This window comes from Uloborus diversus, chromosome 2 (genome assembly GCF_026930045.1).
Source record: "Uloborus diversus isolate 005 chromosome 2, Udiv.v.3.1, whole genome shotgun sequence".
Lineage (NCBI taxonomy): Eukaryota > Metazoa > Arthropoda > Arachnida > Araneae > Uloboridae > Uloborus > Uloborus diversus.
This window is the reverse complement of record NC_072732.1, coordinates 151881196-151907171: the sequence shown is the minus strand read 5'-3', so window position 1 is coordinate 151907171 and position 25976 is coordinate 151881196. Positions and strand designations below refer to the sequence as shown.

The 25976-nt window shown below is 32.0% G+C and overlaps 1 protein-coding gene across 1 annotated transcript in view; it reads right to left on the bottom strand.

Annotated features, from left to right (window-relative positions):
* The window catches only part of LOC129216084 (electroneutral sodium bicarbonate exchanger 1-like), a 303250-nt gene that overhangs the window by 86358 nt on the left and 190916 nt on the right, over positions 1 to 25976 (bottom strand). The window contains exons 4-6 of the mRNA XM_054850233.1: positions 23099 to 23234; positions 20287 to 20447; positions 16120 to 16320 (exon numbers count right to left, since the gene is read on the bottom strand). Coding sequence (XP_054706208.1) covers positions 16120 to 16320; positions 20287 to 20447; positions 23099 to 23234 — 498 coding nt within the window. The remainder of the gene's footprint in view (positions 1 to 16119; positions 16321 to 20286; positions 20448 to 23098; positions 23235 to 25976) is intronic.

The window sequence follows — 25976 nt, the reverse complement described above, 5'->3', positions numbered from 1 at the left end:
AAATTTGAAAAATCGAGTGCCGAATAAAAGTGGGGACTAACTAGTTATCGGTTGGCGAAATTCTTTCACTTCCTCTGCCTGTTTGCCACTCTCCCCAACCTCATCCGAGTTGCCAGAAAACATTCTTCTTAAAAATAAAACTAGATCCTCTTTGCATAGTAAATACTTGATTGTACAATAAACATTAATGCCTTTAATTAGTTACATTAACCTTTATTTGAACTGATAATATTTATATTTTAGTGCTAAATTAAATACTACTTTGTTGGTTAGTTACCTGTTTTACAAATGCAGTGGCGGCTAGAAAATATGTGGCTACTATAATTGCCTTTTCTCACCACTGGTGACCAGAAAATTCCCCTAATCTTTATCTTTGAATCCTTTTCTTTTTGAAAAAATATTTATTTATTTATCTAATTACTATATGCAGATGAGAAGGCTACGATAGTATTTCTCAAGGGGTTGTTATGGTGAAAGCTCTTTCAAATTGAGCATAACAACGGCCAAGTCGCGGACGGCTACGGATAAGGATTTCCTGAATTTGAAAAATTAAAGATTTTTCTGTGATCTTTGTTTGTATGCAGGGGTGCTCACCCTGCTCCAAGCTCAAAGGCAAAAATCACCCCTTCCCCCACTCTCAATATTTGTAAACTATCTTGCGTTGAAATTTTGGAATAAAGCTAAACCTAGCACTTTTAGCGTCTCAAATTACCAGTTACTAAATTCGGCAAAATACATGAGGTATTACATACACTAAATGACCAAAAGTTTTGGGACACTTTTGGAAATTCACAATTTTACGGATTTCTCGAGAAATAAAAGACAAATTGCTCTCTGCTCTGTAATTTTTTTCACATGAAAAGTATACTCCAGACGTCAAATCCAATAACAATTAAGTCTGCTATTCATTTAGGGGACCAGCAACAAATAATCCGTTCTTATCATGAATCACTCTGCAACGATGGCAGGAAAGTGTTGCCAGTTTGCTAACGATCCCTTACCATTCGTCGCCTATCCTAGAATTATAGAAATTCGGCTCATTAGATCGCTGATAACTTTTTAAATTTTAAAGAAATTGCGGTGGAATTTTTTTCATGGATTGTAGGATGTATCTGAGCTTTGGATTATGAACGTTATGAATTGCTATCCTTCGTGGATGCGCAGTGAAAAATTAATAGCTTTAATTGTTCATATTAATGTTCAATATTTTAACTTCAAATTTTATTATTATGTTTCTCTAAAATGCTGTCAAATATTTTAAAAGTTTAGTAACGTTTGACGAAATACTCTGCGTAATATATGAGGCGAAAACCTTCAAAAATATTTTGCATTTTTGAAAGAAATGCTTATATTTCCGTGGGTATAAGAGATACTTTCACAAAAATATAAAAATAAGTTTTTGATAGATTTTTAACTCATTTCTGAAAATTATAGCTTATTCCCAGCAATTTACAATGAAAAATGATCAAAAAACCTTTTTTTTCCCCTCAATTTGTTGTTGGTCCCCTAAATGAATAGCAGACTTAATTTTTATACGAAAAGACAACTAGAGTATATATTTTATGAAAAACAAATTATAGAGCAATTGGTCTATTATTTCTCGAGAAATCCCTAAAAATGTGAATTTTTGAAAGTGTCCCAATATTTTTGGTCACATAGTGTATAGTGCTTCTGCTTCAACACTATGAGTTTTTATTAAAATTTTCTAATAAGTCTTGTGAGTGTTTGATCCTCGTTAGTTGTCATAATAAATATTAAAGGTTGTCCTTTTTCTCAGGAGGCACGAAAATATTACCTAAATGTATATCTGCCTGAAAAAAAAAAAAAAAAAAAAAAACTCGAAATACTTAGGAGAAAAAAATCTCAATGCCTCGCTCTGCCAGATTTTAAAGTTTTTAGCGCTCTGCCTCGTTTTCATGCATCTTGCATTTAATGAATCAATAATAAAAGAAAATAAAAAAAAAGGGCAAGAAACAGATTTGCAGGAAATACATAAAGTTACAACAAAAATGAAAATGAACAGCTTACATTTAGGAAAGCAATTATAAGTACAAGTAAGGGTATTTCACATTTAAAAAAAAAAAAAAAAAAAACAAGACAAACTTTTTTTTTTAAAGTTCTGTGTTACGCACTTCTGTTTCCGAAAAATTGTCGTATCGTGTCTTCAGTCACAGAATAAAATGAATGTTCTAATCAAATGATTATCAAGTAATTTTCATTCGTATAGAACAAAAATCTTTTTTGAAATCCCACATTTTCTATTCTATTGACTCCTAGTAATATGTAAATACAACGAGAGAAAGGATTTAGCTTCTTGTTTAGGAGAGGGAACCATTTCTATATTTAATTAACATGATATTTATAGTAAGTATACTATTTACTCAGAAATACGCCCTATTTTTCCAAGCACTCTGTTTGGGGGCTATGCCTTTTAATTTTCTTGAAAATAAAATTTTCAAAATGCAGTTTTACACGATCTCTGGTAGTATTTGGAAGTAAGAGGTCCTGAGATCTTCCACCAGCAAATTTTTGAACTTGAAACGCCAAAAACACAATTTCAAGTAGTCTTCAATTCTGTTAGGAAACGGGGAGTTCTCAAGCTTTCCCCGGAATTTTACGAAATATTCTAAAAACGCAGTCTTAGTGCGATGTTGGGGGAGGCAAAATTTTCAAAGTGTTATAAACATCATTGTAGGCCATCTTTAGTAACGTTCAGGGACATGTAGGTTTTTGAAATCAAAGTTCCAAAAATGCAATTTTAGACGACTTTTTTTTATGGTCAAAGAAGGACTTTTCGCAAACTCCCTTCCCGAAATTTTTCGAAATTAAAGCCATAAAAACGAAATTTAAGGCGATCTTTATTAATGTTTTTTTAAGGGAGGGGGGGGGGGTGCTTATGTGACCTGAAAACCTTTATGCCTGTAATTAATTGTTTTCTACATTGTATTAAAATGCTGATCTAGCTTCTGAGAAAGCAGTGAAAACTTGTAACCCCCATTCTATATTGTTCACATCTTTGATAGATTTGTCAGCAACATAAGGCTTAAAACGTCATTAAAACTAATACATACAACGCTTAGTAATTCTACCACGGTGTGCTTTTTACATTAACCGAATCATATTAAATTACTAATATATTTTTCATGATTTTCTATGTATTTAATGAGTATGTTGGTATACGGAATGTTTTTCGCAATTGAATAAATGTTTTTAAAAAGTATTTTTATCCTCCAAAAATACAGCTTCCAAATTCTTATAAAGATAAATAAAAAAAAAAACTATTTCTATTGTGAAAAACTTTTTGAAGACATCAGAAAGCCTTCTGAATTTTTGTTTTCTTGTCAATCTTAAATGTCGGTATTAGTAATCTGGAAATTTTGTATTTGGATGAAATCTTTCTTTTTAATTTCATCCACATTGATGTTTTTTTTCTGAAATGTAAATTTACACCCCCTCCCTTTTAAAAGTAAAATCTACTTAAGTTAAATCTTGAATGAACACAAACGATTAGTAACCATGGTGACGAAAATTTGACTTCTTTGTAAATATTGAAACAACGAGCTAAAGTAATTCTTGTCATCATGACAATCTGAAAAATCATAGCAACATCAGCTTTGTTCAAGTAAGGATAATAAGCATTCGCAACTGCTCAAAAAAAAAAAAAAAAAAAAAAAAAAAAAAAAAAAACTTTTTTTTTTTCTGGAAGAATAAATATTGTCCTGAATTTTAGTTGTTTTCCAAAAATGATAGCGCGGTTGGAGAAATAATATTTAAGCAACGTACTTCAAAAAATATAAAACATGTTTTTTAATTGTAAAGCTTGATTCGCTCTAAAAAGTATGGAATAACACAAGTACATGGTTTCTTGATTGAAACACTCAAAACCTGCAGTTAATCACAATATCGATATATTTAAGCTATACCCAAAACAGCTAATTTAAAATAAGCATTTTAACTTTTTTTTTTCCAATTTTTCTGCCAATAAATAAAAACTTGAGGTAAAACGCAGGAATTATGATACAAAATGTAAGCTAGGAAATAGTCTTTAATAAAAATAAAAGTAACCACGATTCGCATTGCTGCGCTGGAAAATAAAAATTATGCTATTTTGTTTATCACGTAATGTTTTAAAAACTGTATAATATCGTACATGTCTTAAAAGAAGGAGTAATATTGCGACCCCATAAGAAACGTTTCACGATTCTATTTGGGGTCAAATTATGCATCGTTTTCCTCCTTGGGAAGTTTTCTAAAGAGAAATACAGTAAAATCCTATTACAACGTATACTAATGCAACGAAATACTTGTTTCAACCAAATAAATTTCCAGTCCCGATTCTGAAATTCGATGGATTTTACTGTATATTATGAATTACATGTTCAATGTGTATCTACCTTCTAAAGAAATTTGATGAGTCTGGCTCTTAAAGACACAAATTATTTTCAAAAATGTTTGTTGAGCTGTGGAAAGCACTTTATGTGTGTACATTTGTAGTAACATAAAACACATGTAAAACGATGCAAAATACCTAGTATCTGGAATACAATTTAATCTATATATAAAAATATTTTTCTACTGGAAGGGAAAAATGACAACTTTTCGCATTCGAAAGCATTGTAACAATGTTCATTATATTGTTAATAAACAATTTGACTTAGAAATATCCCTTTCAAATCTGTTTCTTTTCACACTAATTTGAAAAAGAGCAGATGTTGCTAATTTAACAGCTAATACCACGCATCTACATGGATTCACTTTCAAAAGCACTTGATTCTTCAAGAAAGCCTTAGGAAAAGAGGAAAGAAGAAAGGACGTCCAGCGAAGGTCATTGAGGGGGACTAATGAGAGGGTAATAAATCTTACACCCCATTAGTGTTTACCCCTCAAAAAGGGGAGTTAACTTATAGGAGGCGGGGCGAATGCAAAAAGTGAACGTATTTTGAAATTTTTTTCAATAGTTAGAACCCGATATTTGTTTAAAAAATGGTCGCATTAATTCAAACAAGATCTCAAAAGAGAGCTGGAAATATTTTGCATGTCAGGGCGTTCTTAAAATTTCGATAGCACGAGTTGCAGATGTTTTACAGAGCAAAATGTCCAACAGTACCTCGTTTTCGAAGAAATTCATTTTTTCTCGAATTTTAAAAAATCGGAGAATGGACACATCAAAAAAGTAAAAACTAAAAGACACAGACATAGTCTTGAAAAATACTCAGAAAAAAAATTGATCTGAAAACTTCACAGGAATTTGTAAAACAAGCTCCAACTTTCCCCGTAGGTTAACATTAGATCCGAATCTTTCAGACTCTCAGTGAAGAGCACCCTTAAGCTGATTCCGTGTAATGTAAAAATTCTTTCAAAACCGAAACAGTTTTGAGGTTCTTAAACTTGGATTGAAATTAAAAGATTGGTTAAATCTCGGAGAGCTGTAAAATTATGGGAAACTTGTTTCTTTGCTGACATAACTTATAAACGAAATGAGTGTAACAAAATCAACATTAAAAAACCCACGTAACTACCTCGATACGCTTAAACAGGTAAGTTAAAAATCAATAAACTATAATATAAGAATAAGATGAAATAAAAACACTTGAACAAATAAATCCAAAATTTGAGAAGAAATATTGAAACAGGTAGAAACAAGCAACTATCACTTGGTTAAAAATTCTTCGTTTGGGGGGGGGGGGGCAATCCAGTGAGCCGCTGGGACACTGCAAAATTTTTGAAGAGGGCCGCTTACAATTTACAGATCCGTGCCGGCTGGATGGCCATGGTTTCAATTCCTGTCGGTGTAAGTTTATCCATGTTTGCTAATGGTGACTGGTGTATGATTAATCTGTAGAAATCTCAGTCTTTCAAATTATCCTGTTTGCATTTTTGAAATTTACCAACCATAAATGAGTCATGTTAGCTGTAAAATTTGTGGAAAAAAAAATCGAAAGGCATTGGTTGAAATGACAATTGCATGCGATTGTGGATGTTTAGTTGGGTAGTGACTCCATGATCCTCTCCTTGTATCCGTCCCTTAATACTCAGCTCTTGGCCAAAGTTTGATTATGTAGGGGGAGATGATGCATGTAGTTGTTTGAATGCAATAACATGCATTTTGAGCAAGTCAAATATTTTTAAAATGAAAAAAGTATGTTTTCAGCAGTTTTGAAAATTAATTTCAACACTAGCTGAGTGATTTTGATAGGCAAAATTTTATTTTGTCATTTTAATGACCTTGCTGGTTGCTATTGAATAACCCCAAAGAATAGCTATTGCTGTTGACTAGTGCATCAGGTAAAGTAAAGACATTTTGTGAAGTAAGTGTTCATTTTACTATGCAGATCAGCAATTCTCAACCAATGGTCCCAAGGACCAAAAACTGGTTCACAGAAAAATTTGACTGGTCCTCAGAGGTTTTTGTTAGTTCATGTTAAAAAAGTTACCTTATTTTTTTTTAGAAAAAAGGAAAGAAAAAAAAAAGATTTAATGTTTAGCTCACAACATTTAGAGTACAATCCCTGGCACACATGTGAGTTTCGGCATCTTGAATTCAAATTATGTTTTTCGCAGCCACAAGTTATGATAGGATCATACTCTTTGGGATTCTTGTTTTTACAAATGCCTCCTATTGTAATTATAATTTAATAAGAACTTAATTTGGATTCAAGATGTCAAAATTCAAATTAATGCAGGGAACTGGATGCCAGATGCTGTGCGCAGGGTTCCGGATGTCTACAAAGGATTGTATAAAGTCAAGTGGGTCCGGCATAAATGAAATCGATTCCAGGTCAGGTGACATGGATGCCACAGCCCAGGAGGAGCACCAGTCTGTGGATTCTGGGGGGGGGGGTTCAAACAGGAAAGAATCTTTCAACGTTCAAGTAAAACCACAAACAATTGTGACTTCTCAATAAAAAATATTGCATTATCTAACCTATTTGAAATCTTTTACGTTAATTTGTTATTAATGTTCGTATTTTTCTACTTTGTTTAACATTGCAGTCTTTATTACGCATGTATAATTATATCAGAATAATTTCTAATCTTATAATTAATGTTTAAATATTTTTTAAAAATAGTTCTTTAAAACCAGAGCTGCGAAGTGGGAGGAAAAATGACCAACTCTCTGATTACTCTACTTTAAAATCAGACTGATTCTAACTCTGACTCCGCAAGCACAGGCAGCATTACAAACTTTGGGAGAAAATGACTCATTCCAACTCTTGAAATTTCAAACGTTCGATTCCTTCTCCTTCACCCCAAAATCAATACGGCTCCGACTCCGCAACCCTATTTAAAACTAAACAAAGCTTGATTAAACTATTTATCAATTAATTTTTATCAAAGGTACCCACAGGGGAAGATTATGGCGCAAGTTGCGGCATCAAAAAAAAAAAAAGCAAGGGGGGGGGGAGGCAGCATTCATTTTTTAAAATTTATTGATTTATTTTTAATTTCAATTATTAATTTACTTCCATTTATTTATTTATTTAGCTTGTGTGTGTGTCATTGGCATAGCACAAATCTTTTCTATCAAAATAATAATAGCAACAATAATTAAAATAAATAAATTATCAAATAAATAATTTAAAAAAATCAATGAAATTACGAAAAAGTGAAAAATAAAAAAAAAAAGGAAAGAGAGTTGAGATGAGGGGGGGGGGAGCAAACCTGATTTTTATTATTTCTTTGTAAAAAAAGATGATCTTAATTACAGCTAGCGATGTCGACATATAAAGCGAAATAGGGGTGATATCAGAATAGTCAACCAAATGATGACAGCACGATGTCACTTACGATATCGTCACAATGACGCTTACGTTATCGTTACAATGACGCATAAGCGATATAGGGAGATATCGGAACTATGGGCAAAACGACGACGACACAATGACGCTTACGTTATCGTTACAATGACGCATAAACGATATAGGGAGATATCGGAACTATGGGCAAAACGATGACGACACAATGACGCTTCCGTTATCGTTGTAATATCGAATACGATATTGTTACGATAGCGCACGCTCTGTCGGATTAGACATCGTTTTATATCGTGACCCGATGACGCAGCGATATAGTATTGGTAAATTTTACGATATCGTCGTACGTTATGTGCTACTAGGGTTGTTACTTTAATTGTTTTTTAACTATTCCAATCAGCTTAGCTAGTAGAGAAAGATTTTTTTTGTCTCAACAGATTAGAGACTTATTTTCGAAGCACAATGGGCAAAAAAAAAAAAATCTATTTAGCTATACTGGCAAAACACAACGGCACTGGGCACTGATAGATTAGTAACACGATTCCCTGCTATCCCGAATTCCAAAAATCATGCACTAAAAGTTTTCCAAAAGGTATAAAAACTTTAGTATCGAGATGTTTTGTATGGTAACTTCTTAGAAAGTGAATCAAATTTTTAATTGTTTCTAAACACTAATTTTTATTCGTATTAAACCAATTTTTTGACTACTTCCTGTTACCTAATGTGTGTTTGGGACCGCACTGTGGTAATACATATTAAAGAAACTCGACCCCCCAAATGAAATGCTGAAATGCCGCCCCTGGGTAAAGTGATCATAGTTAAAAATAGATGCAAAACCGTTACAAATAACCCTATTTTTTGTATATTTAGGTTATTTTCTACAGTTGCAAGTATATATACGAGTATATGTGGGTATACACGAGTATACTATATGTGTCATGTAGACGTGAGTCAACATGTTCATATATGAATAGATAAAAATATACATCCGATACATGCATGCACATACCTACTTAAGTATAAACGTGTATGCACGAGTATATGAGCATGTATACTTGATTACCTGCAGGAGTGAATACGTGATCTACACTAGCATATACGTGTCACATGTATATGCGAGTATATACTCGTATAAACGAACATCATATGCGTGTTTGCACGTATCTCGAGTATATACGTGCATACCTGAGTATATACGTGCATACCTGAGTATATACGTCTATAGTCGACGCATATACAAGTGTGCAAACATACTTATACGAGTATACACGAGTTAATTCGTGGATATATCCAGTGCGTGTTTGTACGTGTCTACTCACGTGCGTATATATATGGAAGCACGAGTATAGTGTTCACTCTAGAAAAAAAAAGGGCAGGGTGCTGGTCTTTGAAAGGGGCACTATTTGTTATAAAAAAGGCACTTTTTCAGTGCGGTGTCCCCCTAGCCAAGACCAATGATGCACCCCTCAAAAAGTGCTGAGTCCCCCCTTCTCCAAAAAAATAAAGAGGTGAAATAACATCTCGAAACACCTTGCAAAAATTTAAACAGTGTAGTCTGCACTATGACCCCCCCCCCCCCCCCCCCCCCGGATCGCCGCCATCACTGACTTCAGTATTAAATATCCTTATTTCATACGGAAAATGTATTTGTTTTTAGAAAAGGATTAGCCCCCTCCCCCAAACAAATGTTTTCCACACTCCATAGGAACATTTAGATAATGCTGAAACTTGGCTTTGTGTGTTTTTCAACACTTTTCAAGCCTTAAATTTGACTATCTGTCCTATAAGTTATAGGCATTTCAAAACCCTATCAATTTCAATTTAAGAAGAACAGTATTTAATTACTGATCTCCCCTTCCAACCTAAAAAAACTGCCTAGTAATGTGCATTGTGCCATTACATATTTTAGTAGACATCAAAACAATGATGAATGCTAATTCTCCTTTTTAAATATATTACACTTCAAACAGAATAATTAAATTAAAATACTGTGTGAAGTGCTTCAAAAATGCAGTCGTATCAAGGTGCAAAACAAAAATAAGCAGCTCTGTCCAATCCAAAATTTTTATCTCAGACAATTTTTGTGAAAATTATGTCAATAAGTTTTTAAAATAATCTGTTATACGAATTATATTCAAAGATAATAAAAATATTTAGCACAAAGGAACTAAAAAAATAATTATTTTGCAGCAGAAAATTTCCTTAGAAAAGCGATATGTTTCCATTTCAAGCACTTTTTTTTTTTTTTTGAACTGAAGGAAGGGGTTAAAAATCCAAGGGGCAAAAAATACCCTTGCATTTTAGCTCTGTATGCTTTGTACTATTTTCTACTTAGGAAACAATCAGAAAGTTAACTTTCCAGAAACAGATATGAAAAAAATGCTACACAATCACTAGCAATGCGCTAAAATTGCGAAGCCTAACTTCCACCTGCAAACGAAAAATGGACACAAAGGGCTGAAATGCTAGGGAAATGTCCTATTCCCTCTCTCATTGTTGATTCTCAGAAGATCAAGGATGGGGATGAATGAAACAATGATCTCTTCCTTCCCAAAGAACCATACCCCTTCCCACCCCCAAGAACATGCCTTTGTCTCCTACTGATAAACCTGTTAGAATTCCTAGAATCTCATCACCTTTCCCTCTTTGCCATGGTGCTTGCTTCCCCTTTTATTTATGGGGCCGTTTTCAGGGTGAAATTCTGGGAATAATGATAAGAAATGGGCGTTTTTGTGGACGATCGCTGGACAAGTAAAATTGCCCCCATATTGTGCGAGTACAAACGATGCTTGAGGCATCTTTTTAAAAACACAAGGTGCATTTTCTTGTTTTCTTAAGGGGCGGGGCGCATTTTGCGATCTAAAAAAGGGCAGGGCGCATTCTGCTGATGTGGAAAAGGGCAGGGCGCTGCGCCCTTCAAAAACGGCCTAGCGGGAACACTATATATACGTATGTTTACGTGTAAACACGATTATATACCTGTTAGACGTATATACGTGCATTTACGTGTATACACCAGTGCATGTATCCACGTATATCCGCTAATGTACATTAATGCTTACAGAATGAATCCAAGATCTTGAGCAAAATCTAAGTGGTGTGAAAGGGGAGGATAAGAAGCAAAGAATCATAAGGAACTTGTTTCGCTGACGCGCTACATGCACACAAGGTCAGAAACTGATGTTAGCAAAACAGATCACAGAATTGTTACACAAAGATGATCTTAGCCGACAATTTAGTTTTTAAGAAATATTTAGAGCAGTTGTTGACAGTTACTGCTTGTAGTAGCTCTAATACACCAATCGCAACAAAGGCGCAGCGACTGATGAAAGTTTTTCAAAAGTCTCGTAATTGCAACTGAGTGATTGCGATGCATGTATTAAAGCAGCCGGTCGCAAATTTCCTCAGTCACTTTAAAACTTTCTTAAAACCTAAAATTTTGTGTAAAATTATCTTTGTGTAATAAATTTGTGACCTGTTTTGCATCCATCAGTTTCTGGCTTTGCGTGCATGTAGCGCGTCAGCGTTGAGTTTGTGTCCATATGTTTCTTATGATTCTTTCTCTTATCCTACCGTATAATACCTTTTAATAATTTGCCCAAGAGTTTACACTCACCCTGTATATCATATGCTTGTATGTAAATGTCTACTCGAGTACGTACGTGTACATACGTGTCTCCTTGAGTATATAAGTGTTCGTATATATATGAGCAGAAGCGGGTATATACGTGTATAGTCGAATGTATATCTGCATAGATAAAAAATACTTGCAGATATCCAAATACGTGTGTATTGGTGCATTTATGTGAATGCGTATATATACCTGCCTACACGAGTATATGCGTATATATACGCATATACTCGTATAATTTAACCCTGTTTATTTTAAAAACAATACATAATAAGTGAAATTAATATTTAATTTATATCTGCCTTATACTTAAAGATTAAGTGACTTAAGAAGAACAATATTCGTTAAGCCTAATATTATGACCACTTTACCCCATCTTACTTAAATTATTCTAAAAAATTATTCAAAATAGATTCAGCTAACTGCTAATGAGTAAGAGTTCTTGAGACATGTAGGAAGCTTCCTGTGCAGTCAATCTGTTCATAATTCTAACAAACAAAATTTCTCATGGAAGTTTAAAAAGGTGTTTAGATTTTTAAAAATCTCATATTTACACAAAATATTTCTTTTTACCAAATAAAATTTTGCCATTTGTAAAATTTTGTATTTAAAATGTAGTTTTTAAATGCAATACTCTAAAATAAAATTTTCACATTCATTCGGACATTAATTTCCAAGCTATAGCCATTTATTTGAATTATGACCACTTTACCCCATTGACCACTTTCCCCCACCAGACCCTAAGCACTTTCATCGTATATTTTATAAAATGATCACTGGGTCATCTCAGGTCAAAATGCCTAATGCCATGTGCCGTCATATCTCCGATTTTGTCCATTATTTTTGTACGAATAGATATCTATGAGATGAGCTCAAATTATTATTATTATTATTATTATTTGAATGAAAATTACACTTTGAAGAATTTTTTCAAAAATTCGATTTTTGATCATTTTTCGGAGTCACCGTTTTGGCATGAATTAAGAAACTCTCTCTAATTTCTTTATTTTTCAACCAATTAAGCTGAATTTGGTATCAATTTCAAGTTAATACTTTTCACTTTCATTGTGAACAACAGAAAGTATTCTGTGAATAGTTGGGTGTTGCCACTCTTTATCTAAAGTCAGTTTTTATGCTTTTTCAATTGGGAGATTAAATAAGTCATATCTCCGGAGTACCTACAGTAGTGTGCAAATCAATATAAACACGACAAAAATTACACAATTTTGTTTTTGTCTCGTAATTGGTAACACTTTTAAGTCAACACAGCCGCCATTTTGTTTTGTCAATGTGTCAGTAAGTTAGTGGTACGACATATCACGCTACGGATGCCATGCATTTTTTTTTTTTTTGTGCAAAATATTGGTTTTTGTGATGTTGATCTGCACAGATGCATTATAACTTGCTTTTGAAAATGGATATTGCTCCAATAAAGCGAACTAAGATCTTTACTTTGCATGAACACACATCCATGACTCAAAGAGACATTGCAAGGAATGTAATGTGAGTTTGGGAGCTGTCAATAAAATTTTAAAGTAAAAAAGAGATACTGGGACGATTGAGGTTAACAGAAAAGGAAAATGTGGGAGAAAAAGAAAAACAACATCAAGGGATGAAGCTTTTTTGATAAGGGAAAGTAAATTAAACCCTAGGAAAACCAGCCAGAAACTTCCGCAAGATTTAGCACACGCTGGAGTTGTTTACGATTCAACTGTAAGAAAACGTCTTATTGAAGGTGGAAGAATATCAATTAGACCTCAAAAGAAGCAGTTACTGACAGCTGCTATAATGAAAAAGCCATTTGCTTGGGCAAAAAAATATGTTAGCTGGACTGTTGACGACTGGAGGAAAGTTTTATTTTCAGCTGAGGGCAATTTTTTGGTACAAGGGCAACGATCTCGTTACGTCAGAAGAAGTGTCAACGAAAAACTCACAGCGGCACATGTTGATCAAACAGTTAAACATCCGTCAAAGAAGATGTTTTGTGGCTTTTTTTCTTATAAAGGTACCGGATGCCTTGTGCCAATCGAAGGTATGATGAATTCCCAAAAATATAGAGACTTGTTAGAGCAGAGATTGAAAGTGGAACTCGAAAAAGTCGATGTAAGCAATAAAGCAATTTTTCAGCAAGACTCGGTTCCGTGTCACGTGTCCAAGATCATGCGGAAATTTTTCAAAGAGAAAAAAAATTCATGCCTAGAATGGCCAGGAAATTCACCGGATAATCCTATAGAAAATTTGTGGGCTATAGTGAAAGCCGACTTTGCAAAATTGATTGCACCTCACAAACAAAATTGATAGAAGCTGTTATCCAGATATGATTTTGAGATCAACAAATATCAGAAAACTGTAAGAAACTTGTTTATTCCATGCCAAAACGTGTTCAAAATATGGTTAAGGTCAAGGGAGAACACATTTCATATTAAAATAATAAATATGTAATATTTTTTGGATTAAAGAAATATATAAACAATAAATGCGTTTTTTCATTTGTGTTCACATTAATTTGCACACTACTGTACTATGATCTGCATCAAATTTTTTTTGTAGCATATTTAAATCATTCTCTTGCTATGTAAAAAAAATAGCAGGGTGATTTTTGTTGTTTTGAAATACAAAAATAAAGTGTTTTGCAGAAAATACAAGTTTTCTATTGCTTTAAATCCCTTTAAAGCTTAAAAAAGGCCAAAAACTTTTGAGAATAATCAATACTGGACTATTGATACATCTCAAAGGATAAAAATTGATTTGTATCAATAGTTAATCGCTAAAAAGTTGTTCAATTCGGAAAAAAATTGTAAAAAACCTTTGTTTCAGAGTTTAGGGAAAAAAAAACACTTTTGATTGAAAGTGTACTAAATATTAAGAGAATAATAAATTAAAGAATAGTGTAAAAATATTTCTAATGGCATTATTTTGCATTTTTTTAGACATTAAAAGATGAAAAAAAAGAATAATTACTATTGAAAAGTTTTTATAGAGTAAACTTGTTTAGATTACATAGCACCTGAAAGTAATCTTCCACTCTTAAAACACTCACGCAATACGCATCATTCTTCTTTCCCTTTGAAAGTGAATTGACACATAGCTTTTGACGATTCTTTAATGTGAAATGAAAGGCGCGCTTGTGCGGACTGTATTTAATTAAAAAATTTACTATTTCCTTTGTATCAAAAGGTGAAAAAATCAGAGTTTCTGTCAATAAGTTTCAAAGAGATTTTAAAATAGACTTCAATCAGCAAAAATAATCTTCTTCAGAGAAATCTAGAATTATGCTGCTTGAGTATTGTAAGTGTGGAAGATTATTGTCAGGTGTAACGTAATCCAAACAAGGTTATGCTATGAAAACTTTTCAATAGTAAATTTTTTTTCATCTTTTAATGTCGAAAAAAAAGCAAAATAATGTCATTAAAAGTATTTTCTACACTATTCTTCAAATTATTATTTTTAAATATTTAGTACACTTTCAATCATAAGTTTTTTTTTTTTTTTTTTTTTTTTTTTTTTTTTTTTTTTTTTTTTTTTTTTTTTTTTGTGAACCTTGAGACTGAGGTTTTTGCACAACTCTTTTCAAAAGTAAACAACTTTTTAGTGATTAACTATTGATACAAATCAATTTTTATCTTTTGGCAGTCCAATATTAATTATTCTGAAAAGTTTTTGGGCTTTTTTAGGCTTAAAAAGGATTTAAAGCAATAGAAAACTTGTATTTTCAGCAAAACGCACTTTATTTTTTAATTTCAAAACAACAAAAAACACCCTTCTACTTTTTTCTACATAGATTGATGCAGATTATAGTAGGTACTCCGGAAAAATGACTTATTTAATCTCCCAAATGAAAAAGCATAAAAACCGACTTAAGATAAAGAGTGGCAACACTCAACTATTCACAGAATACTTTCTGTCATTCACACTGAAAGCGAAAAGTATTAGCTTGAAATTGATACCAAATTCAGCTTAATTGGTTGAAAAATAAAGAAATTAGAGAGATTTTCTAAATTCATGCCAAAACCATGACGCTGAAAAATTATCAAAAATCAAATTTTTGAAAAAAAAACTCCAAAGCGTAATTTTCATTCAAAAAATCTAAAAAAAATAATTTGAGTTTATCTCATAGATACCTATTTGTAAAAAAATAACAGAGAAAATCGGAGGCATGACGACACGCCCGACTATTTAATTTAGGCGATTTGATGTGAAATGATTCTACTTGCTTTCTAATTGAAATTTTTTAAAAACAAAAAAAAAATAAATAAATAAAAATTCCAAGTTAATATTTATCAAAATAAAGTCTGGCTAAGACTTGGAATTCGGGTAAGATTTTCAAAATCTTGCTAATTTGTTGGCCAGTAATTTCTAATCCCTAGCGTGGGTCCAGTATTAAAGTTGAATTTCAAGGCTGTATGATACATTTTTAAAAAGTACATTTTATATCAGTGTGAATGTTTGATATGAATTTAAAGGGTACAAATTTAAAAATTTAGTTTAAAGGAAATCACATTTTATAAAAGTAAATCAGATTACAGAAAAAAAAAAAATAGCTGGGCATTATTTGTTACCTTTCAGAACAGAATTACATTCTTGCATTTTGAAGTTTGACACTTTTCTATTCTACAAAATATTTCTGTTATTTATAACCAAAATAAAAATCTTAAGGCTCTGAAAACACATAATAAAAACGTATTTCTCAGATAAAAACACGTAACTGGCAACAATTTTAAAAGTCATACTTACTACTAGAACCAAACATGCTCTTGCTAGAATTCCGTCCAATATCAGCAAGGGATCGAATAAGGGGTAACCGAGAGCCTTTGTCCACTTTGTCATGCCTTCGCTCATGTTGATGACGATGCCTGCGAAGAAGGGCTTCTTTTATCCTATCTCGGGCTTCCAGTTGCAAATGACCAGCATTGACAATATTTTCCAAGACAAGATCTGCCAGCAATATGAAAACAAAGCATGCACATAAATTTATGGTAAAATGGAAATCTATTAAGTTAATACACTGAGGAGAGTAGTGAATGAAAATGAAACGATGGATAAAAGCAGGGCTTGAAATTAACAGTAGTCTGCTGGCCCAGGATCACAAAAACATCTATTGGACCAGCATAATATAAATTTAGTGGTCCATGGGACCAGTGAAATTTAGTTCTTTCCAAAAATAGTAAGCATAAGTTTTTTTTTTTTTTTTTTTAAATCTATGGAAAGTTTGCTTTTATTTGCAACATTTCGATTTTCTTTGCAAAAGATAAATTTTAAAAAATCCACAGCGTACGTGAGACTGAAACACTAAAAGTTAGCACAAACCAAAGAAATTTTGCAGTTTCTGGTCCATTGGACCAGTGTCATATTTTCCTAAATTTCCACCCCTCAAGAAAAAGATTAATAGAACATCATTTAAAAGCCAAAGAGCAGAAAAGAAAGAAGATATTTTGAAAAGTGATGGTTCAACTGCCAAATTTTAGTCTTTATTGGGTCATCATGGCCTTCCCATTTTTAGGATTTCCTGTTTTAGTTTTTTCACTTATGTATTATTATTAAATTATTAATCATTAGCTCATACGCATGGGGCCATGCATTTACAACTGCTTTTGAGTTTTAGCCAAGATAAATGTACGTGGCATAGAGCGATAAATGGTACTAGGTTCGAACAAATCACTTTTAATAGGCTGTCAATATTTGACCATAAAAGCCACCTATTTGTCAGGGCACAATTTCCCAGTAGGCAGAGTAGGCAGCTGCCTAGGGCGCAAAATTTTCATGGGCAGTAAATTTTGCTTTAACCATGTATTTATTTTCTATTTTTTAAGTTATTACTCTTGAAGTGAACTAATAGCATTCTTTCATTTTCCATTGTGACATCATTTTGTTCTAATTTAATGTTGTTTACTTTTACTCATCTTATGAAAATGAAATATCTTTCAAGCATGGTAATAGATGTGTGTAAAATAATAAATGTGAATACGAAAAGCAGTGTTGATTGAAGAAAAGCAAGTGTCATTGCGTTTGACGAGAAGCTGAAACAAGATTGGAGTTTGACTAAGATTTTTAATGCCATAATAAAGTTTATTCAATTATGGTTTCTTCAGTGATTGACGCGTATTTTCTCTTCTACATTAATATTATTAACAGAAAACTGTTTTAATATTAATAAGTCTGGGCCACAAATGAAAATGAGTGACGAGAGAAAAAGGCTGAATGATCTTAAATGAAGAAAACATGATCTTAGTTAAAAACCGATGAACAAAAAGGAGTCTTCAAAAGATTTTTAATAAATGATACATCTTTTTCAAATGGGCAGTTTTCAAAAGCAAAATCTTTGGACTTTTTGGAATGTATTCCAGTAACAATTTACAAGTGAAATACCATCGAACAATGAGAAGTGGTAAGAAATGTAAAGTGACTGAATGTAATAACACGGAGGAAATGATTTAAATCGTTGAGTCATAGATGAAAACAATTCTCAATTTGCCAAATGATAAAATATGAGCATGCACAAATATCATACATTCATAACACCTAATCACAAAGAACGTTAAGCATCATTAAAAAACAATTTTAAAAATTTTTAAACAGAAAAAAAATTCAATGTTGCAATTTGGTCTCCAAATTTTCCAAAAATGGAAATTTTCGGGAGGTCACAGTGTCTTCCATTGGGACACCCCTGAATATAAAATGCCATCATTTCTTCATAAACCTGACAGCTTAAATTTTGGGGACACTATTTTTTGCGTTTTTTTAATCACGGAAATTTTGCATCTTTTTTTGAGAGGGAGGGGCGGCAGATTTTACATCTGCCTAAGGGCGACGTGGAGCTAAATTCGGCACTGCAATTTGTTGTCATGCATCAGTTGATATAGAGAGTTTGATGTTGTTCCAGGGGTGGAAGCTGAAAAAATTACCAAGATATTTTATTTTATTTATTCATTTGTAAGGGAGTATGTGTCTCAAATTTAGTTTTTCAGTAATTAAAAGAAAATGATACTTCATACTCAAAAAAAAAAAAAAAAAGAAGAAGAAAAGAAAGACTTCTTGTCCATGAAAAAAGTTCCAAAACTGAAAATAAGTATAGACATGCAGAGTTATGACGCTTGCTTGAACCGACTACACAATTTTTGTGTGTAGTCGTTTGTGTGTGTCACACTGTGTAACACAATTTTTCTAAATTAATAATTGTTACTTGCTGTGATTTATTTATTCAATTCTAACCAAAATTGTCAAATAATATGGGTGTCTAACAAGTCATGTTTATCATTTTCATGCACCTTTGTTTATACAGTAACCCCTCGTTACATCACGCTTTTCGGGGGACAAAGAAAAGCGCGATATATCCGAGGTTATTAAAAACAGTTATACATCCAACATACAAGTAAATTAGCATTCGCTGTTTTTGACATGATCTTCAAATGGTTTTGATGTAATTCGCAATGTACTATCACACATATTAAAATTTATACAACACTAAAATTTAAGTAAATTTCAGCGTCAGAAAAGTACAAACATCAAATAGCGAATGAAGGTGATCTTTCTTAGCTACTGCCAGTTAAGAGAGAACATTCCAATACACTCTTATTCCCAATAGACTTTCTAATCTATTCAATTGGCTGTAGAATTCTAAAAGATTTGAAAAGTAAAAATAACCACATTGTTTCCAGAAAACTCTTTTGCCGGTCCAGGTCATTCTTCCTTTCTTTGATGCCAATCCAGATTTGTGCAACCAAGCACAAATCTTTTCTGTACTAAAAGTAGTCAGATGCAGTAGTCAGATAAAGGCGTATGTTTTCCCCATGGGCCAGTATGACATATGCCTGCAGTCTCTCACTGATTGTAAAGGGTTTAGTACCAATACAAAAGAACATATATATAGTAGTTTACAAGCTATCTCAAATTGAAATATTTTGGGGGTATGTACATTTGAATGACAGGAATAGCTGCTGCTTTTCTGTCAAGTTCATATTCGTTTTGTTCATTGACAAAATAAAGAAGAGACCTTTTCTGAGTGAATACCAATATGTTTTCATAAATGGTTTCAAACTTAAAGCAAGGCTTTTTCTTTTTTGACTTAAATATTTCAGAAGACAGAAGAAAAGAGCGATATATCCAAATGAGCGATATAACAAGGTGCGATATAACAAGGGGCTACTGTAACATGGTACAACAAAGCTCTAAACATAAATTATAACAATCAGAAGTATGTAGCAGCCCAAGGGCCTATGCACATGATGAAAATCTTACAGAGAAAGAACTAGCGACTTTATTTTCTCAATTCTAGGACTTTTAAACAGTTATAAAGCTGATAATGATAAAGTTAGTACAGAACTGGTTACAAAAACATGAAACAATGGGGTGCAACAGAAAGAGAAGTTAATTTTTGATCTTTTTTTTTAATAGAGGGCAGCATTCTTTTCTATTCAATGATTTTTTTTACACTATACATTTTAAATCTATGGTATTACTATATTTTTATTAAAATTTAAAATACAGGCAAATAAATGTTTAAATTTGATTTAAAATTATGAGTCTTGATTCATTTATGGAAATTAAATGGATCATAACATTAAAATGGTACATGTTATGATCAATTTAATTTATATATTCTTGTTTAGCAGGCCAAATTTAATATGAAACAGCTATTTAATTCTATGTTATAAAAGAAAAAAAAAAACATTTTGTCACAGTGTTATGAAAACATTTAAACTTTCATTTTGTTCCGTCTGAAAGTCTTTTTTCAATATGGAAATCAGTCAAATGAGGAAAAACTTTTACCTCATATTGTTCTTACATTCAATGAGTTTAACTCTATGGTTCCTATAACCGATGAAAATCAAACACAGAATAATGTCTATTTCACTGAGATTACTGAAAATTATATCAAAAACAGTATCAGATGAAAAAACTTACCAGATATTTGATCAAGATTAGTTGCTTCTAAATCTAACATTACTGTACCATTTAGAATACAACTTCTTAGCTCGAAGAGTGAATGTAAAGATATTGTGGCAACGTGGGGTTTCGACCACCTGTTCCCACCTTCTTCAACATCTTCTTCAAACTTTATCCACCTAAGAATTAGCCCAAATTTTAGTTATGTATCACTGAAAATAATTCAAGCAAAATCAAGTTCAAATTACATGCAAATAACAAAAAATAAAGAAAGCTTAAATTTTCAAGAACTTAAAAGAGACATTGGGTTAAGTGTCAAGACATTTCAGGACAGATTTTTAAAAACCAGGAACTTTAGAAATTCCAAGGAAACTCTGAGCCTTTATCAGCTTTTGGAAACTTCATTTCAGCAAAAAAGGCTTAATAACTCAAATGTTGGGAGATTGAGAGAAGGGATCAAAGTGATTTTTGTTAGATTGCAATTAAATTCCCTTAAGTTATTAATCCAGTGGTTTTTACTCTGTGGAGGGCATCTCCCAAAGGGAGCATAGAGTAATTGAAGGTGGGACACGTAGATGTTGCCAAGACATTACTTCTAAGGCACACTTAAAAAACAAAATAAAAGCAGCGTCAGAAAGTAAGAATTGGCAAAATGTAATCCATATGACGATAGGGCATTTGGATTTTAGCGCCCACATTAAAAATATTGATATCTTCCAAATAATCTGTTAATTATCGTTTTAAAATATGAAGCAAATCAGATGGCCATTATGCAAGCTACAATAAATTCACAAGACTTAGTCTGCAAGGCAAGATATTTTTCATTTATTTATCTATTATTATTTGAAAATGAATGATCTTGAAAATGTTCAAACAGTAATTACAGACAGTTAACTTTAACAATTTAATTATGATTCAGTATTAATCATATCAATATCTTCTTAATAATGACCACACGTAAAACCTGTAAAGTTGACCACCTGTCTATGTTGACCGCTTTTGTCAGGAACGGAATTAGTCCTATCTTATATAATGAAGGAAAACCTCTGTAACTTGACCACCTCTCTATCTTGACCACCTGTCTATCTTGACCGCCAATGAACACAAAATTTGGTTTGGAGTATTGTAAAAAACCCTTTGTAAGTTGACCACTTGGTTTATTTTTTTTAATTTTATTTAGCAATTTCTTTTAAAATAATTTTTATTCATTTATTTATTTTTTCATAGCTTTCCAAGAATATTTTTGATGCCAGACCAGCATTTTACCACCTAAATGAAACAGCAGCATAACTAAACCTCGTTTTGAGTTTAACCACATGGTAAAACTACTAAGAACCCTTTTATTCTCTAAACTTATTTTTCTTTTGTTTTCCTAGTTGAGATTGCCTTTTGTACTCTCTGTTCAATGAAAACATATGTCAATCGAAAAGTACCAAATATTTTTTTTTTCAGTTGCAATATTTTGTGCAATAATGGAATTGTGCTAAAGAGTAAAGTTACTTGCATTACAGTATTTCTGGTGCAAGGGATTAAGAGATAGGACATTTTCATTTTCAACTGTCTTATTAAACTATGAGAGTCCAGCGTGTAGCTCTTTGTGTTATAGTTTTACATAAAATGGCTTCAAAAAGAAAGTTAGTTGAACTTGAGATTGATAAAAAGCATGAAACATTAAAATTTATTGAAAAGGGAGAAATCCAGAGAAAATTAGCTGGGACACATATGGAATTTCCAAAATTAGTCTAATAAGTGCACTAAACTTCAGTAAGGAGTTATTTTGTTGAAAAGTAGATCATCATGGGGTTATAAATGTATATGAGAAAAAAATAAAGCGAAAAGTTTGTAATTTTTGATTAGCTATGAATTTTTAGGAACTATTAATATCAAATGAGTAACTTTTCATAAAAAACTTTTTTTTGATCAATTTCCCAAAATTATAAATTTGCATGACACATTATACGTCATTCTGGGAAAATAATCTCTAAAAATAGTTGAATAACATTTTAAATTATTGTTTCAAAGTAATGCTAAACAATGAAAGTGAGTTGAACAGAAAGAGTAAGTGTCAATTAGTCAAAAAATGAATACATGGTGCAAGAAATGACAAAAAAAAAAAAAAAAAAAAAAAAAAAAAAAAAAAAAACATTACCCCTTTTATAAGTTGACCACCTGTCTAAGTTGACCACCAAAGTACTACACCGCAAGTGGTCAACTTACACAGGTTTTACTGTATAAATATTATCATATCTTATGCAAAATCTATAATTAACAAGGTACTACTTAGGTTTGGCTTGTGGCAATTTTACACTTTTTTTTTTTTTTAAAGTTCACAGCAATAACTTTGGTGCATCAGAAGAAATAAATTACTTTTGTGTTTCAACAAATTAACAGAATCAACATTAAAACGTACAAAATCATAATATTTGCGTAAGGTATAAAATCATTCTCCTGGTTATTCAAATACTCAACAGATTTTTAAAGTATATTTATTAAAGTAAGAAATAACAACGTCAAAAATGTGCTTTTTGAAGTTATTTCTTACTTTAATTTTCAGCACAAAGGTAAATATTTATCATATATTTATTGTTTTTGAAAATTTAAATGAAGTTTACATAAAACTCTTTCTTTGTGATCCAAGTTTTAATATTTAGTGATTCAATAAAATAAATTTGGTATTTTTACCATTAATTTAAAACCATTCTATTTCGGCAATACTATGTGAATTTCAATGCTCTTTTGCATGACTGTAATTTCATTTGAAATAGCAGTTTAGTGATGCCATCTAAACAGTGATTAAATGTTAATAATACATCAATCCTTTTTCAAGTACCTGGCTGTTTCTCTCCATTCCATTTCATCTCCCACATAATGCAACTCCTCCATTTCACTAAAGAGGGGATGCGATTCATGAGTACCATCTTCATCTTCACCAAGAATGAAATGAACACGCTCTGCAGGTGGAGTAACTAGGAGAAAGAAAGTTAGACTATTTGAAATCACTGGAGGTGGTTGGTCTCTAAGCTGAATTACAAAGAAAAAATTAATTTCTATAATTGTAAATGATCAAAGAATTATTACATAGGAAGAAAGATTAAATTTGTTCAGTGATTTGCGGCATACTCCCTGGTACTGGGGGGATATGCAGCTTTTCCCCCATAACAGGTATGGATGTAAATATACAGGGTATTTAAAAGTCTTGTATTCATAAAGAAAATTTATTTCAAAAACAAACTATTGAAGATTTATGAATTAGTTTTTTTATCTGTATCCTTATCAAGCTTTTCCCCCAATTGGTACAATATTAGCTACAGAGATGTATGTGGTGCTAACATCAGAAACTGAATATGGCATCAGTGACAGAAAAGACTCCCAGGGGGCATTGCGAGAGGGGTTTTGATGGTCAATATCCCAGAACTTATGATTTTAACTTATATTGCCAATCCTAATGTGAGTTTATATCCATATAAGAAGTTAGAACCAAGCACTCACCACCCAGAAGGTAAATTCTGACTGCACTAGCGCGTGGCGGAAAGTTGAAAATTGTCCAAATCTTCTCGGAACTATGAAAGGTGTATGCATTGAAATGTATTAAAGTTCTGAAAAAACTTTTGAGATAAGGTGCAAAATAAAAAATAATAATTATGCTTAAAACTGAACTAGTTTTAACTTTTTTTTTTAACTCTCTATAGAATTTCTACAGCAATTATTTGTTGAACTGGGATGAAAAATGGGACAATTCATTTGGTAACTGGCATTTTGCACATTTGGTATTTTTTAAACTGATTAAAATGCATCTTGGTATGTAAGCTCAATATAAATTTTACTTTGTTAATCTTACTTTACAGTTCTTAAATATTTTCCCCCTTCGAAAAATGTTTCAGTACTACTTTTAGCACGGTATTGTGATGTTACAAACCCAGTTTTTTTTTTTTTTTTTTTTTTTTTGTATGGTAGACCCTCGTCTTACGGGGAGGGGGGGAAGGAGGGTATGTTCCACGGTAAATCAAAACCATATAAATTGAGACTTAATACAGGGGTCTGGCCAGAGGATATTTGGGTCCGTTAAAGGACCATTCACAAAAATCCGATCAACCAAAACGGACCTTTCACAAAATCCCGATCAACCAAAACGGACCTTTCACAAAATCCCGATCAACCAAAACTGACTCTTCACAAAATTCTGATAAACAAGATAGGATCTTTCACAAATTGTTCATTGAAAGGGCAACCTGAAAGCAAAATAACGCATATTACCGTGTCTAAAATCCATAATTAAAGAACCTTTTTTGAAGTCAAATTAGAAGGGTCAGCTTATACAAAATCTGCTAATTTTGCAAAAAAAAAAAAAAAAATCCGCACTCTTGTTATGCTCCTGCAAGCAATAAATAATTGCTATTGCCAAATAAATATAATGCTTGTTGTTTGTTTCTTGGAAAGAAATTAACAGCTGAAAATAAGTTTGGTTTTAAATAATTATTTGTTTTATCACAGGAAATTTGCAGCAGTGTTGTTGTAAACTTTTCTGAAAAGGCGTTGGTAAGCACTTTGGGCTCATGATTTAATAAACAATGATAATATATATTAGGGAAATGAACTTAGAACTGCAAAGGGATAGTAAGGGTGGGGGGAAAATCTAATAGATTCAGGTAGGGTTACTAACTTCAAAACTATTACCACTTAGCATCTCATCATTTTACCTTCTTGTCAATATTTGCGTTTTTATTGGTGCGATATTTAACTTATTTTGGGAGCAAATTATATGGGTTTGATTTTTCGATGCTAACAAGGATGATTAACTTTAAATAAACTCTTTGAATTACCGTTTTTTTTCCTTCAGATGTCTACATTTTGAAAAATGCAATCTTTTAACATTCGATATGAGAATAATGTTTTGTTCTTTTTTTCAAGATAACTTCGCTTTATTAGGATGCAAATAAATGGAAAGTCTTTATTTTTGTTAGAACTCTCATTTCAAGTTTTTAAAGCAAAATTCCATTTTCTTTTATGAGTCAAAAATTTAAATGCTGAATCGATGGTTTAATTTTTTTTTTTTTTGCTTCTACTGTGTCCACAGATATTAATGAAATGTTTATTATAGGACTCTAAAATGCAATTTTAAAATAATTTTATCAAAAATATTTCTTTTACAAACCGTTTTTATACTTTTGATGCCTTCACTTTGAGAATTGCGATCTCTTTGCATCCGCTATGGGAATCCGATTTTTCGAATTTTTGATGTTCAGTACACTTTGTTAAGAGGTAAACAAATAAAATCTCTTTCTATTTTGTTAAAATCACGGAATTTATAAATTTTAAACAAAATTCTGTGCTTTTAAGAGTGCATTGGGTCAAAAAGTTGAATGCTGAACCATTGTCTGAATTTTATTTATTTTTTTTGTTACAATTATTTTAAATACTGTACAGAAATATTTCTAGTATAATTTAACATAATGTAGAATGGTACATAAATATTGATACTTGAGAGAGCGATGCCTCCCCCCCCCCCCCGCCAAATAGTAGAAAAACACTCCAGAATGATATTCTCGACATAGAAGAGGAAAACACTCAACTTTAAGTTTAAATGATGCAATTTGTGCCATCTCTAAATCCTAAAATTTCGTTTTAACATTTTTTTTTTTTGCGAAATTACTTGATTTTTCACAAAATTAATTCATTTTTCACAAAATTATTTGATTTTTCACAAAAAA